We start from the raw sequence: 21,652 nt of genomic DNA on the forward strand, positions 1-21,652 counted from the left end.
ATTTTAAAAATGTTAAAGGAGCGTGTCTCCAACAGAACCAGAATCCTCTTTATTCTAATGAACCCAGAGAAGTGAGGAACATGAAACACAACACACACTCACCGAATATGTAAACCATGCCAACTGCCCCGCCCAGTCCCATCAGCCCCGCCAACCGTAGCACCATCTTCTTAGCGTAGGCTGTGTTCTCCTTCTGCTTCTTGTCCTCCGTCTGCTCTCCCTCTCTCTCTCCCTCCTTCCCTTCAGGAGGGGGCTGGCCCTGGACAAACACAAACACGTCCATCATGAATGTCCATGAAAACAGAGGAGGATGCTGCGAGTCACAAAGCAATTATTCTACATGAATGTAAATAATTATCTACATTTTTTTATTTACTTTTTAAAAATGTTTTATTTAATATTATTTTTCTTCTTTATTGTATCCTATATCATATTATACCGGCAATACCACTCCACCTGCCTCTCATCCACACACACCCACACTTATATTACGGTACATAGCCTACATATCATCCTAACACGTTTCCTGTTGTTGTCTGTACCTAAGTCGACTGTTTGTATGTTTAGTCCATGTGTTGTAATGTATTTGTCCCTTATGTCACCTTGTCTATCACTTAACTTCACCAATAAAAAATAAATAAATAGATAAGTCAGAGGCAGAGCTATAATGTTGAATTCATCTAAACATCTCAGCTTTCCTAACCTCAGGTGTGGATATAAACTATTAAAAACCTTATCGGTTATCGGCATCAGTTCTGAGAAGCAGGAAGTTGTCGCTATCGGTGGAAAAGAAGAGTAATTGTGCATCCCTAATAGAAACACAACACAATGTTATGACTGGTTTGACGCTGTCATGCTGAAATGAGCGAGGCCTTCCCTGGAACAGAGGTCGTCTATTCTATTCGTCACCTACACTTGAAACCAGTCCAAACATTTCCCTCTAAATCCATTTAGCATTTTCACCCCGAGAGCTGCTGCTGCTGCTCACTGGATATGTTTATTCTCTTTTTTTTTCTCGGACCATCCTCTCTTAAATCCTTGAGATGGTTGAGAAGTGACTCAGCGGTTTCTGAACCACTCAGACCAACCTGGTTTGTCTGGCACCAACAACCAGAGAGAGAGATGTGCAGAGATGCGGCACATGGTCCTTTCAGTTTTCCCTAAATTCACAATCCATCAACTCCAAAACGCTCTTGTAGAGACGTTGTGACCTGCACATTCACCACGCTATGAGATAATTCCGTGTTTACATCATACATCCAATAGTTTAACAACGACGGACGAACATCTCGCAGCAAATCTCACGCATATGCACAAACATCAACACAGCCACTGGGAGCTACTACCACAACAAGGCTAAAAAGAGAGATCACATTCATATTTTACGAACAACTTTTCCATGTGGCGGCTTCAGGACACTTGGGTCAGTACAGACGAGCAGTATGGAGGCATCTGGATGTTTCATAGTGTGTGTTTTAGACGATTCAAAAGTGAACTCGATGATTGGTGAATTATCGATTTGGGGTGAAGTATCTCTTTAATCTACTCCTATGACAGGGATTATGGCAATGGGCGAATTTGCCAAAATGTTGACCTATCCCTACACTCTGAGGAAGGTCATACCACCAAAACGTCGGTTTATCATTAAATGGTGATGCTAAGCAAGAAGCAGTGTGCGAGTTTCTTCTTTTTTACAAACTGCAAGCCACACTGAACTCTGCACCTGCAACAGAAAACACATGGATGTGCAAATATCCTCTTCAAAAAAGGAAGTTAAGGTCGGAACTATCCCTTTAAACCTTAGGTGATCACCTTGACCATGTGTACATGCCTAAGTACAGTAGGTTGCTGCTATATGACTGGACTATTAGATTTACATTCACTACAAGTTGAACAGGTTTCCCTAATGAAGTGGCTGTTGCATGTTGCTACAAATCCTGTTGATCAGCATTATAATGGTGCCTTCACTAATGAACAGGTTACTTAATATGCCATGTCATGTCATCACAGATGCTGACTGATAACAAGCCAGATGATCTGACATCCATGACCTCCTATGAGACTTTCACATTTCGACTCTTTAGTTTAGACCACACGACAGTTTTCACTTCAATTTGTGCTATTTTCAAGTCAATGTGGGGTTTAACTGTTTTACAAACCATCCTGTTCAGATGGCATTCATTGTTTTACACAACATCCAAGCTGTTTGGGAAACGAGGCTGTACAAAATGTTCTGCTGATGTGACATCCATGAGGAAAGAACGACCGTACAACATCACAACAACCTTCTTAAAGTCGATTGAATTCTTTCAGTCTCAGTTTTCAAAAGGCTGCACACATCCTACCTCCACTGCTTCAACTGTGATAACCCTAATTTCAAAGTCAACCACAACACGTCACTAGTCATGTTTTTTTTTTTTAAACAAACATAAAGCAGTGACTTTCTTCCACATCTTGACCACACGTTGAATGCACACAGCTGTTAGAAAGAACATCTGGAATCTGACCAAATGTGGAGGGAGGCGTATAGCCCAGACAAGACCTGGGATGAGGACCTCGGCCATGTGATGGACTGTCTTTCAGTTTTATTTTACTACTAGGGCTGGGTTAGTAAGGAGAGAAAATGTATTACTGTTATTACTATTATTTGAATACTCCAGAACTATGAAGTCTAGAAAGATATATAGTTCACCCGCCTGACTGCTGGAAATATGCAAAGCAAACTAACTAGCCCCTCTGGTTTAGAAAAAAAAAAAAAGTGTATGAATTTATATTTATTTACGTGTCGTGCACCAATTAAGGCGCCGGCCCAGCCTATAAGGGCTTACAAGACACATTATCATCATATTTAGACACCAAACAAAATCATCAGAGCACAGACAAAACAAAACAAAAACCACATGGAATTCACATAAATAATTCACTTTTTCTTTTTGACCAGGCACTTTTTATGAAAGTAGCTCTAGTAAATCCTCAATTACATTTAAATTACATAATGTGCATAGTCTTTCATCCTCAGGTACTGAGTTAAACCTACCAACTTCTACTACCAGAGGGAGAATCCGGCCCTCAACTGGCCACATAAAGATCTCTTGGATCTATCCAGTGGCAAAGTCACATCGGGTTCTGAACAATATACATTTTTCAACTGGCAATAGGTTCTGAGCTTTGGTTTAAACCAGATATCATTAGCCCATTTTTCTTTATACTCAAGAAATAACTTATGTTTCACAAAATTAACATTACAACGCAAACCATTAATGAAAATATGCTGTTGATCAGCCTCGCTAAAAATAGCTTTCATGTCATGATACCAAGGATAGTTACGTGTTTTATCCCAGTTAAAGACTTTTTTGGCTATTCTATCCTCTGGCATAGAAGACAAGCGATTCCAAAGCTGAAGCATTTCCCCTTTCTGTTAAATCAAACAGGGTTCCCAGCCCATGTCACCCTGGAGAGCCAGAGCAGGAGTAAATGTATGCACACCTATGTAAGTCCCTTCATTATTCTGGTGCAGTATGAAGTCAGTGATCATGTCAGTTCGTCTTCAAGGTGGACTGGGAAATGATTCAGCACCTAAGGATTCAGTAAGAATCCACAGCGACATGTCAGTCACGTGTGTGTGTGTAGTAGTCTGCTGCAGATTTGGGTATCAGGGGAAGGTTGAGCTGCAGGCGGGGAGGGGGGAGAGGGGAGGGGAGGGGACGTCTGTCTGTCCTGACCTTCAAACCAAACAAACCTTGGATCATGGTAACACCATTTATCTAACCACGGCTCCTACAGATAAACCACCACACGCTGTCAGCCGCATGTGTGTGTCTGTGTGTGTAAAAAGCTGCTGCATGATGAAGGTCTGAAGCTTTAACTCACAGCCAGTAGTCATGAGCTGATGCTAACTGTCTGCTAACTGTCACAATAACCGGCCAGAGGACGAAGACACAGACATTACTGAAGTGTTTTGTGGGAAATTAAAGCGACTAAGGTGGAGGGAAGCGCTTGTCAAGCTGCTGCTGTCCCTGTCTCACCCGGGTCAGACTGAAAGACAAAGCTGTCAGTCCCAGCAGGAGAAGAAGCAGCGTGCTAACCTTAGCCTGCTAGCCTGCCATGCTAACTTAGCTAACTTACTCTGAGGTTCATTCATTCATTGAGGGGGAGTGCGGGGACACACGGGGGCAGTGGGGCAGAAATTAAACACCCCTCAAGCTGACATTATACCGAGTAATACTAACACACAGCTCACATATAATATAGCTCAGTCTGTAGCTCAGTGTCTGTCTGTCAGCTGGGTGTTTAGATGTCACAAACACACACAGCCCTCAGTTTTATAACCACAGGTTGGAAATGTCAGATACGAGAGTGGAGTCAGTCGATTTCATTCACACGGGCAGCTCGGGTGGGCGGGGTTTCACCGTTGTTACCTACATTTAATTTCATTTCATAACCTTAATTTAAACTCGGAGATATATTGAGGAGTAACCGCATTTACAATATAGCCGAGATGAAACACAAAACACACAAGGACAGAAGACAAGACATTTAAGGTGACTAGGGTAAAAGCACGAGCAGTTAGAGGTAAAATAAGATGTAAGTTAGTTATTATGGCTTTAAATTGTCCCATTGATAAAAGTGAGGTACGTTTCCAATGATTCTGCAGAGTGGTCCAGGTTGTAACTAGGTGCACAGTAAAGAGAAGCTGCTCTTTCCAAGTTACACATACATGACGTCCAACATCGCTGTGTGTCGGTAAGTAAATGCAGCGCTCCCTCACCTGACTCTGCTGCTGCTGCTGCTGCTGGAGCCTCTCCTGGAGGATCGCCTGCGCCAGTCCGCCCGTCCCCGTCCCCGTCCCCGTCCCCGTCCCCGGTGGTTTGTCTGTGACCCCCTGCGACAGCGTCCGCCCGGTGCCCACCAGGCCCGGGGAGGGGGCCGCAGTAGCCGCCGCGGCCCCGCTCCGCAGCCGCAGGAGGCCCCGGCTGGCCCGCACACACATGGGGAACACAGACGTCGCCGACATCTTGGATACTAGGAGCTCTAACTAACTAAACTGCCGGCGAGCGTGTGTGTGTGTGTGTGTGTGTGTGTGTGTGACGTGTGTGAGTCTAAAGGACAAAGGCGCCTGATTGGCTGCTGCTGGTTTGAGTCAAGAAGATTAGATGACTCACCCACCGCTGCTGCCCAATGACACAGCGTAGCCACACGGCGGCCATCTTGGGACGGGCAACTCTCTCCCTCAGTTATATGCTGTTATATGCAAAAATGTAATAAAAAGGACATTAATATTAACTGCTCTTTCTGTAATTTGCATCCAGAAACAGTTGTTCATTTGTTCTGGCTTTTCTCTCACACGAAAAAAACTATGAGCAGACCTTAGCAAATTTATTATTGACTCTTTTACAATAGATTTTATTTTACTTTGGGAAAATGTTGTTTTTGGTTTCCATAAGTATCCCAAGAAAGAAGGAAAATGTTACTTTTTTAGTAAATCTGTTTTTATTTTTTGCAAAATTTCATATTCATAAAAAGTACATTTTCTAAGAAAACCCCTTGCTTTTATGTTTTTCAAAAAGAAATGGAACTTTATTTTAAGCTAATCACCAAATCAGCAAATGAAAAGGCTGTTAAAACCATAGACCTTTGTAATATGTATAACCTTGTTGTATAATGAACATCACCCCTGGCACATGTTCTTTATGTTTTCATTGTATACTGTTCCCTGTATACTATTTGTACCTGTCAACTTCTTTTAAATAAAGCTGTTGATTTAAAAAAATAAAAAATAAGCCTATGCTGCATATTCTGCTATAACTTGCACAGTTTTTGTCCGATTTCAAAACGGTTTGATTTTTTTATGAACGTCTATGCAGTTATGATGCAGCATACTTAAAATCACGGATCAGTTTAATAATGTTTTTTTTTTTTTTTTGTAAAAGTAACATTACAGTGACATTGTGCAAATAGTTAAAGTGATAGCTACATACTGATTTATTTTTCACAGAGTTATGAATCGTTTTTTTTAATGAAGATGAGTGGATCACCCATCTACTACTGCACTGTAACTGCAGCCAGAGTCAGAGACAGTTGCCCGTTCCAATATGGCCGACTGTGAGCTACGCCTGCGTGTAGTGCGATCCACCCCCTTGGTTTGAGTGGCAGGTGTGACGTCCAATCAGAGCAGAGGAAGGCCACGTGTAAGCGGGAGGGGGCGGGCCGTGGAGTGGACGGTCCAATCACAGGCCGCAGTTGAGTCTGACCTTCGATTGCAACAGAAACTGCCATGATGGTTGATGGCAAAATGCCCCAAGTTTGTTATATCAAAGATATTCAATAAATGGAAAGATACTCCATGAGCGGCTGCTCCAATGATATGAAATGGTATACACTTCCTGTCTCTCTAAGTGGGCGTGGCCAACCGTCACCCCACCTCGTCTGTGAACGTGTGTGTGGATTTATACAATTTTTAGGTAGATGAAAGTGAGATATTTATATTTTCTTATGATAACATTAAATATTTACACTACTAACAGTCATATTTAGCATGCCAAAAATAATTTAAATCATTTTCACGGGAGTTCGCGGCCGTTTGTTTGACGTTGCCTAGGAGATCTGTGCCAAATCTCGCGAGAGTGTGTCGTAGAGACAGAGAGAGGTCTTGAACAAAGTGGATTTTCTCCGGATCTCTCCGTATGAAAATTACCATTTTGGTGTCAAACTGTTCAGAAGAGATGTGGCTTGTGAAAAATGAGTCCAAAATTTGCTTCAGTGACCGTGGGGAGAAAGGCCCGATCATAATCGGTGTTCACATTAAATTGTCCCATAGGAATCAATACACTCCAAACTGCCTCTGGTCTCTCTACAGGGGCGTGGCCGTGCAGAAGCCCACGTGACATGCATACAGGAAGCTGACTCGTCATGAAAGGTCTTGGTTTATAAACCGTCTTTGGTTATATTATATCACCTGCTGTTATAAATAACTTTTGAAACAAAACCACGCTCAGACATAATCATAACAACTTTAATTACTAATGCAAGAAACACGGGTAACATGCTGAACTCTCTGGGAGTGTAAAACTATGGAATGCCATTTTTATCAAATTGATAAATAATAAATGCATAAATAAATATAGCCATGAAATGAGTCCCAAAATAATTAAATTGGATGTTAAATAGATAAATATGTATAAAATATAATACAAATAAATATCAAAAGTAAATACAAATACATAGATTAATATTATTTTTACTTTTATTAACGCATTATATCCTGATACTTTTATTTCCTAATGTCACATTTATTTCACTGCTCTTTTTATTTCAACCTGCAATATTCAAATGAGGGGCGGGGTATATTCTATATCTAGAACATGGTAGCTCTGCATGTTTTGGCACGTTGTATTGTGCCATCCCATCATTTCACAGATAAATGTTATTATTTCATATCTGATATTACAAGTTTTCTTTTTAATTCAGCTAATGAATGGAATTGTCACTTGGCATAAATAAAGAACAGCAACATTCATGGGATCAACATCAACTCTAATGCTGCACTGTCATGGTATGATTGCGATGGTATGCTGAAATTACTTCCGTCTTATACTGCAATCAACATTAGAATACAAAAGCCTTATTGCCTCAGATCGTACGCCTCCATATATGAGGAAAAAACACACCTCCCTATATCACACACTCACTTCACATTCACTCAAGCTCTTTGTCTAAGCCCAATTGAAATACAATCACAACAATAAAACAGTGATTGTCTTGTCAGTGTTGATGAAACAGACCCAGTTACTTGAAGTGAGTCATATAGCTGAGGAGTGGTCTGTGAACACTGTTTCACTCACAGCAACTGGACCTTGGGGTCTACTGGTAAAATAAAATAAAATAAAATAAAACATTGAGCTGAGTTAAATACGGTATTAGAGCAGGCAGTAGTGGTTTCTGTCTGTAGAGTAGAAACACAGCTCATCAGACTTCTGAGACCGTCACCATTGGGACTGATGTTGGCCACCAGATGTCGCCATTGAAGGTGTTTTGAACTTGTTTCCTGGTTTTGGGGTCACCATGAGCCCTCTGTGAGTGTTGTTGCTGTTTTGCCATTTGACATGTTGGACTGCTGTACAGCTGCTTCTTGTGGATTCCTCTTTCGTCTTTTTTGATCTATGCCCTAATTTTTCAGACCAGGTTTTCGTCATATCTTTTGGATTAACTGTTGTGGATTTTTTGACTGAGGTATTCACTGAGAACTTCTGCCAGTTCTTTCCACGCTGCTTTATTTGGAATAAACCTTCTACTCTACGTGAGCCAGAGGGAGGACATTTTAGGAAACTGAACACAAGAATATCCTGGAAATTGATTATATATTTTGAAAAGTGAAGTGTGGATAGTTTTGGATAAAGAACTAAAGTGGAGAGTCTGGACCATTTGAAAAGTGGTGACATTTTGGAAGGTGGGGACATTTCAAGAAAGGGCTGTCACCTGAGCAATGTTGAAAATGTTTTAGACACACCACTTTGTATGGTATTTTATACATCTAAATGTTAATGCCTTAGCTCAATAGCCCCAGTGTGTTTAGAAACATTTTAAAGGGATATTTCAACATTTTGCCAAGTTCGCCTATTGCCATAATCCCTATAGTAGGTCCATCATGGTGCAAGCTCTTTTTACAACTGCGGAGCAGAGCCGCAAACTCCAAAACACTCCCATGGACAGAGAATTAAAGGTAATGAACATACTCCTAAAACTATAGGGATTATGGCAATAGGCGAATTTGCCAAATTGTTGAAATATCCCTTTTAGGCCGAGAAACTATAGTGTTGCAAATATTGTGATACAAAGGCTTAACCCCAATAAAGCCTAATATTCTTTCTATTTGTTTTATTCCCCTCTTTATATAGAGGCATCCCTTTCTTTTTGGAAGGACTCTCTGGCTACTTTATTTGTTGCACATCATTTACACGAATATTATAAGTATTGAGATAACATTAGAAATGGAAAAATAACACAAACAAATCTAGTAGTGCAAATGGGTTATTATCACAAAACACAAATTAAATCAGAATGGTGCAAAACTATATAAGTATATATAAGATCAATTAAGATCATAAAAAGAGGTATACACTTAGCTACTGTTTTCCATCTCCTTTTTAAAGGTAGCCTAAAAAAAAGAGTCTATTTTTTAACATCTTACATTTATGGATATTAAACTTGACCAGCGTGAGATTAGACAGAAACATTCGTTGTCTAATTTTCTCCCATAGAAAAACAAAATAATAGCCTTCATTGCTCTATTTATGCTTCAATGTCATATTTTTGTCGTGACGCCTGTGACGTTTCAGTGATGAATGAGAGAGAGGGAGAGATAGAGAGAGAGAAGGAGAGAGGGAGGGAGAGAGGGAGGGGACTGAGCATCAGTGTTGTTTGTGCCGTTGAGCAGGTCGCAGTGATCAGCAGCAGAGAGGATCATCACCCAACACCAGCGGCTTGTTTTCAGGTAAAAACCTCTCTGATGTGTGTGGATGATCACTGATAACTCATCTCCCTCCGTGTGTGTGTGTCTGTGTGTGTGTGTCTGTGTGTGTCTGTGTGTGTCTGTGTGAGGATGGAGATGCTGGGGGCGGTGAGGTGTCGGTCGGAGGGGCGCTGTTCTCTTCCGAGCCAAACCCGTCTAATAACCCGGCTCTCCATCCTGACATCCAGCCTCAGCTCCTCCACGACCCACCGTGCTTGTGTAGCTGTGTGTGTGTTTGTGTGATGATGAGTGTCACACACACGGTCCAGTCGCGTCGTGTTTGCTGTGTTTTCTGTGTTTTCGTGTGCGTGTTTTCATTGTTTGTCAGTGGGGCGTTTTTCCGTCGCTGCCTCTTCACTACGCACATTGGCACAAAGCGCAAACGGAGCGCGTCGCTGCTTCCATCCGCTCTGTTTTATTGATCTGGGATGGTAAACATCTCTGCAGGCTGTGCTCCACACGAATACTCTTCTCTTTTATTTATTTTTTTGCATTTTGTATGTTTTATTTAGTGCCCCCGGTGTGGTTTGTTGTAAAATGGAGGCTGGATGGAGGAGGAGGAGGATGCTGCCATGGCCCCCTCCCCTCCTCTGCCTCTCACAACCTGCTGCCATCACATGCGTTTCTCCCCACAGCCGTCTATCATCCTAAACCTATAGAGGGGCCTGCAGCCAGCCAGCACGCCACCACAACATGGACATAATGTAGTTAATGCACATCTGTTGTCATGGTTTAGTATATTATTATTATAGTATTTACTGGTGGAGTTCATCCTGACCATGTATTCCCACTGGGACTCACTGTGATAGGCTACTGTACTGATTCAATACAAGGTCAGAACCAACACAGGCCTGTTTGTAAGATTATTACATTGCTATAATTATTGAAACACACTATGGTCACTTCAGTTGAATGATTTACATAATTCATATTCACATAATAATAATCTAATAACCTAAGATCATGAATGAAATTATCAAATATAATCATTGATAACTATACAAGCCTGTGAATTTCTGCTGGAGCTCTATCTATCTATCTATCTATCTATCTATCTATCTATCTATCTATCTATCTATCTATCTATCTATCTATCTATCTATCTATCTATCTATGACTATGGTCATTTCAATTGAATGATTTACATAATTCATATTCACATAACAATAATCTAATAACCTAAGATCATGAATGAAATTATCAAATATAATCATTGATAACTATATAGGCCTATGTATATGTGCTGGAGCTCTATCTATCTATCTATCTATCTATCTATCTATCTATCTATCTATCTATCTATCTATCTATCTATCTATCTATCTATCTATCTATCTATATATGGCTGTGGGAAATATGACGTCCCATCTCAGTAAAGATGAAGATGAGGTGGTCAGGTTTTCCTTTGCAGAGCAGCAGTACGTATATAGATGCTGATGCAGCTGAGGGAAAAAGGACCACGACCCTCAGGAACAAAAAAAACTGGACAATGTTGTTATGCGACGTTGTGACGTTGATGGGATGTCAGAGCAGAAAACGTGCATGGACCTGCCACAAAGTAGTTTACATCCTCCCTGTGTGTGTGTGCAGACCCACAGTGTTTCTTCCACGCTGACTCACGGTGCCGTTGCGTAACCTTTATCACGGCCTCAGCTGAGTCCTGTTTTTAGCCTCGTTCACACACTGATGATCAGTGTTGTGTAGAGACAGGAGGACTCGTCCAGCTGGGACCGCACATTACATAAACATAAAGCACATCACCAACACAGAGACACACAATTACATTAAACAGGAAGAAAATCTAATCAGCAGGAAGTTTCCAGCTCAGTGGAAGGGGTCACGTTTTTTGTTATCATGACAATGCTGTAGCCTACACTGCAAAAATTCAAAATCTTACCAAGAATATTTGTCTTATTTCTAGTCAAAATGTCATTTCTAGTCAAAATAAATCTAATTATACTTAAAATAAGACTCATCACATTTAAAAAGTAGCTTGTTTTTAGACACTTTTTAATTTTTTCAAGCAAATTTTCCACTTTAAATAAGAAAAATCTTTCTTTCTTTTTCTTTCTTATTACAAGCACAAAAAACTTGCTTTCACTGGCAGATTTTTCTACTTATTTCAAGTGAAAATTTGTTTGAAACAAGTGAAAATGATCTAAAAACAAGTTGATTTTAGGTGATGAGTCTCATTTTAAGTGGAAAGAGATTAGTTTTGACTAGAAATTAGACATTTTGACAAGAAATAAGACAAATATTCTTGGAAAGATTTTGAGTTTTTGCAGTGTACAGTACTATGATGGATCCACACAGTTTTTAATTTCGAGATCACATGATAGCTGAGATCAACACAGACTTCAGCTGCTGCAGGAGGAAAAAGCTATCAGACATTCAGGTTAAATTTTCCAACTACAAACAAGTGATAAAATTTTAAGGCTGCGTTTGAGATTCATTTTTTCAGTCAGATTTGATCCTGATTGGCTGTTTTCTTCCAATAAGAATCTTTTTCTGATGCAACTGATAGCAACTGAATGGTTAGCCGAGCGTGAAGCTGCTGCTGCTGCAGACAGTGAATGTCTCGGATAAAAAAAAAACCCCAAAAAACCACACACAACACAGCTGCTGTTTGTGTGGATTAAACAGCACAGCTCAGAATATAAAGACAGCTCACGTTTCTCCTTTCTTATGCTTGTGTGCGCAGGTGGAAATCAGTTTATGAGATTTTTATTTTATTTTGGTGGCTATGGAGGCTCCATGTTTCTAATTTAAAAAACATTGTATGTGTCCCCTCTAAAACAACACATAACCCCAAATTGCAAATTTATTATTCATTAAATTATGACTTTTTCCCTCAAAATATTATGATTTTATTCTCAAAATTCAGACTTTATTTTCATAAAATGATATACCCCCACTCCCAACCCCAATACTGTATTTTACCAACATAGTACATGAACTTGTTGTGTTGCCAGCCTGGTTCCAGATTTGTTAAATGGTCATTAGTCTAGTTTTTATTTATTTTATTTTATTTTTATTAATGTAGCACTTTGAGATTGTTTGCTCAATATAAAGTGCATTACAAATAAAATTCATTATTATCATTATTATTATTAGATCATGCAGCTGCTTCCCTGGCTGGAAAAATGGGGGAGTCATATGCAAATGTGTTAATCATTCAGCTGAAAACTGAATACGGTGCAGAACCAACATCAAGATCAGGTCTAGACTTTTCTTGAATTTATCAGCTGCTGCGTGTCGTGTCGTGACATGACATATTTTCCTCTCTGGTAGAGAAGAGGGAGAAGATGGATGGAGGGACTGGGAGTGGCTGCTGGATGGGTTTCAGCATCTTGTCCATTTGCTAAAGTGGAGAGTAGATTTAATCCAGTCAGACCTGTCAACAGGGAACGATGGACAGGGAGAATTAGCTTTAGCCTTTTTAGCCGCTGCCGTTAGCAGCACGGGTCAATTAGCTCTCTGTTTTCTCTCGCAGATACAAACACACTAACACACTCCTGATGTAAACACAGCGCTGGTCTGGTGCTACAGAGCAGGGAGGAGGGTGGTGGTTCATGTGGACCGGGTCTGGTTCAGACTGGATCAGTTTGTTGCTACAGACAAATGAATGAATTAGCTCTGACACTAAGTGATCAATTAGTCTCTAGTCCAGCTGTGACATAACTACTTCTTCCTTGGGGGGTCTGGGCTCTGAAACTCAAGGTAGTAATGACTCAGTAGAATATCCTACTTGTCCTTTAATGCCAATCATCATTACATCATAATAATACATAACTAGATAGATAGATAGATAGATAGATAGATAGATAGATAGATAGATAGATAGATAGATAGATAGATAGATAGATAGATAGATAGATAGATATAACTCCAGCAGAAATACATAGGCCTGTATAGTTATCAATGATTATATTTGATAATTTCATTCATTATCTTAGGTTATTAGATTATTGTTATGTGAATATGAATTATGTAAATCATTCAATTGAAATGACCATAGTCATAGATAGATAGATAGATAGATAGATAGATAGATAGATAGATAGATAGATAGATAGATAGATAGATAGATAGATAGATAGATAGATAGATAGATAGATAGATAGAGCTCCAGCAGAAATTCACAGGCCTGTATAGTTATCAATGATTATATTTGATCATTTCATTCATGATCTTAGGTTATAGATTATTATTATGTGAATATAAATTATGTAAATCATTCAACTGAAGTGACCATAGTGTGTTTCAATAATTATAGATAGATAGATAGATAGATAGATAGATAGATAGATAGATAGATAGATAGATAGATAGATAGATAGATAGATAGATAGATAGATAGATAGATAGATAGATAGATAGATAGATAGATAGAAATTCATTTTCTCAGCTGCAGCATGGTGCATAAAGTGCATTATTTAACAGTGTGAAAGAAAGATAACAATAAATATTCATAAAAACATAGAATTAGAATTCATTTTGATGGCATTATTGTTCCTACATGCAGTTGTTACATTAATAAATCATTGCAGCAGAATTAAAAAAATGAAACCTGCACCACAGGTTGTTTTATTTGTACAGAGCTCATCATTATGTAAGACGTGAATATTTTCATTTCATTCCCTTCCTAACCAGTCCAGCATCCACTTTGCATACCTCAGTGTTGGCATCGAGTCATACAGTCAGAGGTTCAGAGTGTTTGTTTTACAAGCTGAGTTATTATTATGTCGTGTGTCTGACTCACATCCGAGTTGGTTTGGTCTATTAACTGGACAAAAATGACTTTATACTGTACATAAGGGCTGGGACGATATGCTTTTCTCCCGATGCGATTTAAATTGCGATTCTACGGTATTGCCGATTTTCTCGATTTTTAGTCTGCATTTCTAACACCAGTGAAACAGTTGAATGATTATGATTCTCTACAGACTATTCCTAGGAACCATATTTCCCCCCAAAATACACATCACAAGTCCGTTTTCAAGATTTATTCAGCAGCAATATATATGTTTACTCTCTTTTCAAAACCTGGACTCTCTGTAGGCCAGGGCTTCTCAATTCGTCTCACTCTGGGCTCCACATGTTCCCATGGTCATTAAGTCGCGACCCACCTTTATAGAATTCAAACCAAGATTTTTTAAAAGCCTTTAAAAACTCATTTTGCTCTTTATTGAGCAAAGTGCATTTCAGAGCACATGAATGAGTTACCATGACAACTGCATGTACGGAAGTGAATACAAAAATATCAAACTGCACAAAATGGAGACCAACAAAACGATATATTTGACTTCTAATGCATCTCTGCATTCAGAGCATGTTCACTAAAGTGAATAAATATCAAATTGCACAAAATAAAGACCCACAAAACAAAACAAGATTCACTGCATCAGGCCACATTAATAAGAAACTGATATCTTTGCATTCAGAGCAAATAATAAGAAAGTGAGGAGGAGCATTACAACTGCATGTGTTCACGTGTCTCGTGCCTTTCAATATAAGTTATTTTTCAAAATAAAAGACCTGTCCAACATCAGATGTGCATTAAATATTATTTACTTTTTTGACCAGCTGTCCGCGGCCCGTCCAGAACGGGTCCATGACCCACTTTTGGGTCTCGACCCACCAGTTGAGAACCACTGCTGTAGGCTATGTAAAAAAGGTGAACAAATGCACATTGCACAATATTTTAAAAAAAAATTCAAAAAAAAAAACTAAAATAAATCGTCCCAAAAAATCGCGATATTTATGTGAATCGATTTTTTTCTCCCACCCCTACTGTACATTTCATACTAAAAAGTGACATCATTAACAGTGTTGTACCTCTCATCTGACAGGCCAGCTCCAGCAGTCCGCCATCATGACCAAAGAGGAAAACCTGGAGGTGCAGGAGAAGGAGAGGCACGACCGAGAGGAGCAGGAGGAGGGGAGGGTCCAGCGAGAGGAGGAGGAGGCTCTGACCGAAGAGGAGGAGGAGGAAGAGGAGGAAGAGGAGGAATATGAGCTAGAGGAGGAGAGGGAGGGGGAGGGGGAGGGGAGGGCGGAAGTGGACGACGAGGACGAGGACGAGCAGGAGGAGGAGCGGGAGGAGAGGGAGGAGAGGGAGGAGGAGGAGGAGGAGGGGGAGAGGGCCGGTCGGGACCCCGAGGCCGAGGCCGAGCCGCTGTCGGTGTCCGAGTACCAGAGTCCCGTCCACGAGCCGCGCCGCCGAGCCATGGTGCACCCGTCCGCCCAGGCCCCGCTGCCCAAAGACTACGGTAAACTACACACACTGTCATACCACCAGGGCTGTTGCTAGGAAGTCTGGGCCCCCTTAAAGAATACTAAAGTGGGCCCCTCCCCCTAACTTTTCCTTTTTTTTTCTTAGGCTACGTATGTATTATCGTTTTTTATTTAGCCTTCTTTGTTTTGATGCTAATGCAGCATTACACTGCAAAAACTCAAGTATCTTACCAAGAATATTTGTCTTATTTCTAGTCAAAATGTCATTTCTAGTCAAAACAAATCTCATTCTACTTAAAATAAGACTCATCATATTAAAAGCAGCTTGTTTTTAGACACTTTTTACTTCTTTCAAGCAGATTTCCACTTGGAATAAGTAGAAAAAATCTGATAGTGGAGCAAGTTTTTCTTCCTTATTACAAGCACAAAAAACTTACTTTCACTGGCAGATTTTTCTATTTATTGTGAATTTAAGTGAAAATTATCTAAAAACAAGTTCATTTTTAGGTAATGAGTCTTATTTTAAGTGGAAAGAGATTAGTTTTGACTAGAAATGAGACATTTGGACAAGAAATAAGACAAATATTCTTGGAAAGATGCTGAGTTTTTACAGTGTACTATGAGTATTAGTCAGGGTCTTACGCAGAATAAATCAGTCATACAAAGATTAGACTACTGGGGTTTTTTATGGGCCCCACTGGGCGCTGGGCCCCTAGAATTATCATCACCTTTCTCCCCTAGACAGCGACCCTGCATACCACCTTAAATCATCCCACTACCTACATTCACTTGCATTAATGTTTCTTGACACAGGTATTTTATTTTACCATGAGTGTGTTCTTTGTGACTCTGAAAACACATGTACACATCTGAACATTATTACATGATGGTATCAGCTCATTATTATGACCTGTAAGGGGGGAATTGGAAAGGAGTAAAGCAGATACAGTCCAAAGTGTCATGAATAAACAAATACAGAGACTGCTTGCCCAAAAACTGCCCCCGATGGGAACAAGCATCAGCGGTTTTGCATGAATTTCCCTCTAAAACAACTCTGTCTGGTAACGTTGTGTTATTATCTCATAGCGTGGTGAATGTGCAGCTCACAACTTGTCCACCAGAGCGTTTTGGAGTTGTTGGATTGTGTATTTGATGAGTTTGATGAGGGAAACCGAGAAATCCCATTAGCCTCCATAGCGTAGCTCTGAGCAGCTCACGGCTCTGCTCCGCCGTTCTAAAAACAGCTTGCACCGACAATTAACCTACTGCTTTGACTATAGGGATTTTGGCAATGGGCCAAATTGCCAAAATGTTGAACTATTCCTTTACTTCATCCCTTGACTGTCTATGTCTATGTTTAAATGTCTATGAAATGTCCACGGTTATGTAGAAAACTAATAAATTCTTCTTCATCTTACAAAGAGCTCAGTCAAAACACATCCCTTTAATGAAGAAATGCATTACAGATAACAAACAGTAATTGAACCTGTAGAAATAAAGAAACATTATGAACTGTTATCTCAAATGCATTTTCACAGATGTTAAAGGTACAGTCTGTAGGTTTGTTCAGTATTGTGTTTGTAAACACAACATTTAATTTGGGCTCCTCCTCTCTGGCTCAACAGCTCACGCCCCCTTCTCCACTTCAGCCTTCAAAGTTCTCCTTTGAATATTCGCTGCTACCACCAAGATAGAGACTGGACGCTGTCCAGCCGGGAGAAATGGCGGATAGTCATTAAAGTCAGAGTGAAGCTGAGTGTCGGGCCCATACCTGTCTGCCATTTCTCCCGGCTCGATGACGTCCAGTCGCTATGTTTTATGCAAGCCCACACGCAGAGCCAGCCCAAGGCATAAGCCAACTAAGCACCTGCTTAGGGCCCCATGACCACTGGGAGCCCCGCAGAGCAATTAACTGTTTTAAATCTATAGTGCCTTAGTGATTAGTGATCCCTAGAGAGAAATCCTGTGTAATTACAAAAACCCTTAATTGTTGTTGTTGCAGTTTATTTAAAACCAAAGATAAAAAAAAAAAGCAGGTGACGTGTTTACAGCAAATGCATTGTCTATTGGTTCATTTTGTTACTTTTAGTTGTAGGCCTAGATGACATTCAATCAACCCAAGGCTGCACTTTTAGCTGAGTTTGGTTCCATTTCAGAATAAAAAACAATAGATGGGTAAAAACATGCAACATGATTCGTAATAACAAATGAGACAAATGAAATAAGTTTGTAGTAGGTGTGTAAATGATCAATAATCAGTATTATTGGCAGTAATAGAGGGCCCCAAAACTAAACTTTGCTTAGGGCCTAGTGGAGACTAACATCACCTGAGCCCTGTCATTGGCTGCTGAACAAACACACCCACTCCCCACCCACAAACGTCTCAACTAAATCTAAATACAGGCAGGTATAAATGCAGGCTATATTTTGTCTTTTAGTAAAATCCTACAGACTCTACCTTTAAAGAAGTTGTTAGTGTTTAGTGTGTGTACAAGCTCAGTAAATATCCCTAAGCAGAGTCTCCATGTCACTGTCAAGGCTCCACACAGCCTCAAAACACACGTGAACACACAGATCATGCATGTGGTGGTAGAAGTGAAGAAGCTGCCTGAGTCAGAGACCACAGTGGATGTAAACACACTGACTGTCTGTGACTGGCTGGGTCCATCAGGAGGTTTCACAAGCTGCAGACAGACCGCTGTATAAGACAGACTCATTAGTATTCATCAGGCAAACTCTAGAGCTGGCCAACTCCATTATACACTCAGCATGTGTGTGTGTGTGTGTGTGTGTGTGTGTGTGTGTGTGTGTGTGTGTGTGTGTGTGTGCAAAGCAGTGAATACAGATTGGTTCTGCTCACAGAGGATTTTTTTGTCCTGTCTAAGTGTGAAACTGTGAAACTGACAGTCGTCTAGAGATATTTTTAATATTTAGTTATATTTGTTTGACAGGTGCTTTTTGTACCACGCTAATTACAGTGACGAGGTTTCAGCTGAGGTTGAAGGCGAAGGTCTTTGATTTGACAGTTGATCTCTCTGAGCATCATTAGCCCAGCTAGGGTCTTACTAAGTCTTACACAAGGCTTGTTCTGATTAATTAGCTCGTTAATGAGCCAAGCTAACAAGATAGGTGAGTGAAGAAGCTGAGACCTGCTCATTAGTGGCACTGTGCTAAAATAATCTGTCTGATGTTTGCTCTAAAAAATCCTCCAAATAGCACCGACACTACAAACCCAGCAGCTGACACCCTGCAGACAGCTAGCAGCTAGTTCACTGTGATGTCCTCCACCTGTCACTAAATCCAGCAGTGACACATAATGGCATAATGGTTTTACACAATTTAATCCTTCTCTGGTGTTTGGGTCACCAGTGACCCGTTAATGCAACAAAGTAGGTCTACCACATGAATTTGTTTATAGCATCGAGGCTTTTTGACTTTTTTTTTCACAAAATTCTAAAATGCTCTGGTTAAAATTATGATATTTGTAGTATTAGAGTCAGTTTTGACCCGGTTATAATGATAAGAACAATAAGAAAAGAGTTTATGAAATCATTAGTGCAAAACCCACCTTTTCATGGATAAGGAAGCCAAAGAACGTAACCAAGAGATGAGAAACAAATTGGATGAAAAAAAAGGTTTTTAGTGTATTTTAGAGCTTATTTAAACAACGGGTCAAAACTGACCTTAACACCATAGATGGTAGCAAAAAGCTACTTAAAGCCTTGATAAAATGTAAACACCCCCGTACAATTAACATTAAGGAGGAAATAAGCTGTTATGACCAAAACAAGTTTTTGTACCAGTCTGTAAACATGTTTGTTTCTGATTTTAACATGAGTCAGTGTTGGAGACTCACTCTGTCGACTTTATTTTTCAGGCCTGGGAGTTGATGCTGCTTGAGGAATGACTCAGTAGCAAAGGGAGAAGAAGCTGCTGAGTTCAAGTCAATAGAGCCAGTCACTTTGATTGTGTTTGTGAGCAGTGTTCTAGAGATTTCTAGAGCTGTTGAGAGGAGCAGGTTGAGGTTGTTCAACATCTGACCAGGCATTTAGCAGTTTTCTCTTTCGATGCACCTGGGAGGAGACCCTTAGACAGAAATATGGGCACAATTGACCTCTGACTAAGCCCCGCCCCCTCCACTCACTCGGACAAACAGTCAACATTCAGTGACAGGCGCTATGGCAACAGCTGTCACCGTAGAGACATTTCACAGGAGGCAATTGATGATTTTTGGAGACAGAAAGATTAAATATCATCTCCAAGTCACCAAAACTTCACTTAGCTTTACTGCTATGGCTGTCGGTTGCTGCGAAACGCCGATAGCGACGGGCTAATTTGTGTTAGCCTGTCTATGGAGTTTATACGTTAGCATTAAGCTAGCGGACTTTATGCTTAGTTGTGATACTGGCTAACATCTAAACATCTCTGACAACATGTTACCTCAACTACGTTGTTGACTAACTTTATCCACGTTTAGTTGGTATTGTTGTCTACCACATAACTTTATCCAGAGCAGACACTTCTCTCGGTTGAGATGTGGCTTGGGAAAAGGTAAAAAAAAATACACCCCGTCGCCCAGGCTCTCGGGATACCTAGTGTGGGAGTTGCATGTACCCCATGAACACCGTTTGACCATTTTAAACTTAAAATGTCAAGAAAAAACATATGAAAACGAATGAAAACTGACTAACTGCAATGCATTTCAATGGACGTGGAAGCAGAGAATGTCCAAGTGTATGGGCTAGCTATGCGCACTGTGATTGGCTCATCGCTTTTGGGGGCGTGGCTTAGCCATAGGTCAATTTAGGAGGCGAATGGGAGAAGGTTGCATGGGAATGCAGTAATAAAAGGATAGGTGCATCTCACACATTTATCGCATAAAAAATACCCTCCAATGCAGCACCAGAGGGAAGAAATCAAACCTCAAACCAATAAACCAGTATTATATCCTGGCCCGGTGGTTCCATCAAACTGCCTATCCTCAAAAACTTATAGGTGCTCATCTGAAATCTGGAATCCTGTTTCAGTCTGAGTTACAGTTTGCCTTTGACTCCTGAGCTGTCAACAGCAGAGAGAGGAGAAGTCAACCTGATTTCAGTTACTCAGTGAAACGAAATCTGTCCCGAGAGCTGGGACTGCAGACCTGGCAGGAAGAGAAACTGCTGAACTGGCAGGTTCCTCCTGATTTGATGAAGGTGACAGGAACATCTTGACATCACCATCTGGAGCGTGCAAATCTTTTTCTATGAGTTCACTCCAGTTCGGGTCCTGTTCCTCTTTCAGGTATCCATGCTCCGTCTTGGGGCTCTCCATAACCTCTCCTCTGTCCTCTGTCCTCTGTCCTGTAGCCTTCTAACCTTTCCTCTGTCCTCTGTCCTGTAGCCTTCTAACCTCTCCTCTGTCCTCTGTCCTCTGTCCTCTGTCCTCTGTCCTCTGTCCTCCAGCCTTCACCTTCTTCGACCCCAACGACCCGGCCTGTTTGGAGATCCTCATGGATCCTCGGACCACCATCCCAGAGCTGTTCGCCATTGTTCGTCAGTGGGTTCCCCAAGTGCAGCACAAGATCGACGTCATCGGCAACGAGGTGAGAACACAAATATCAACACACTAGTTGCGTTTCCATCCACCTTTTTTTATTCGCATTTTCAAAAATTGCGAATAAATACTTGGATGGAAACGCCGGAAATTCGAATAAAGGCAGTAAATGCGCATAAAAGTTTATACGCTTGGAGGGGGTGAGTGGATTTGTCAGCGTATCGATTAAAGGAAATGCGAGTTTTTGTGATGGAAACAGATTATGCGAATTGAGGCAGAGTTTGTGGGTGAAGCTGCTGGACTTCACCCAGCGACGCCCCGGTGTCCCAGCTCTCGTCTCTGCACCGCAACACAAACGCTCCGTAACCCGTA

The 21,652-nt window shown here is 40.7% G+C and overlaps 2 protein-coding genes across 4 annotated transcripts in view; one reads left to right on the forward strand and one right to left on the reverse strand.

Annotated features, from left to right (window-relative positions):
* timm50 (translocase of inner mitochondrial membrane 50 homolog (S. cerevisiae)) overlaps positions 1-5,049 on the reverse strand; it is a 60,829-nt gene extending 55,780 nt beyond the window's left edge. Inside the window, exons 1-2 of one of the 2 annotated variants that reach the window (XM_085796592.1) lie at positions 4,769-5,049; positions 103-253 (exon numbers count right to left, since the gene is read on the reverse strand). In XM_085796592.1, coding sequence (XP_085652718.1) covers positions 103-253; positions 4,769-5,014 — 397 coding nt within the window. In that variant the 5' untranslated portion in view covers positions 5,015-5,049. Of the gene's footprint in view, positions 1-102; positions 260-4,768 lie in introns of both variants that reach the window. The other variant, XM_085796591.1, reaches the window with a different exon arrangement.
* Positions 5,050-9,310: 4,261 nt separating this feature from the next.
* The window catches only part of clip3 (CAP-GLY domain containing linker protein 3), a 32,232-nt gene continuing 19,890 nt past the window's right edge, over positions 9,311-21,652 (forward strand). For both annotated transcript variants that reach the window (XM_085796593.1, XM_085796594.1), the window contains exons 1-3: positions 9,311-9,490; positions 15,361-15,780; positions 21,190-21,329. In XM_085796593.1, the coding sequence (XP_085652719.1) occupies positions 15,384-15,780; positions 21,190-21,329 (537 nt within the window). In that variant the 5' untranslated portion in view covers positions 9,311-9,490; positions 15,361-15,383. The remainder of the gene's footprint in view (positions 9,491-15,360; positions 15,781-21,189; positions 21,330-21,652) is intronic.

The sequence above is a fragment of the Trachurus japonicus genome, chromosome 13, assembly GCF_045865225.1.
Source record: "Trachurus japonicus isolate A0001 chromosome 13, Traja_1.0".
In the NCBI taxonomy this organism is placed as follows: Eukaryota; Metazoa; Chordata; class Actinopteri; order Carangiformes; family Carangidae; genus Trachurus; species Trachurus japonicus.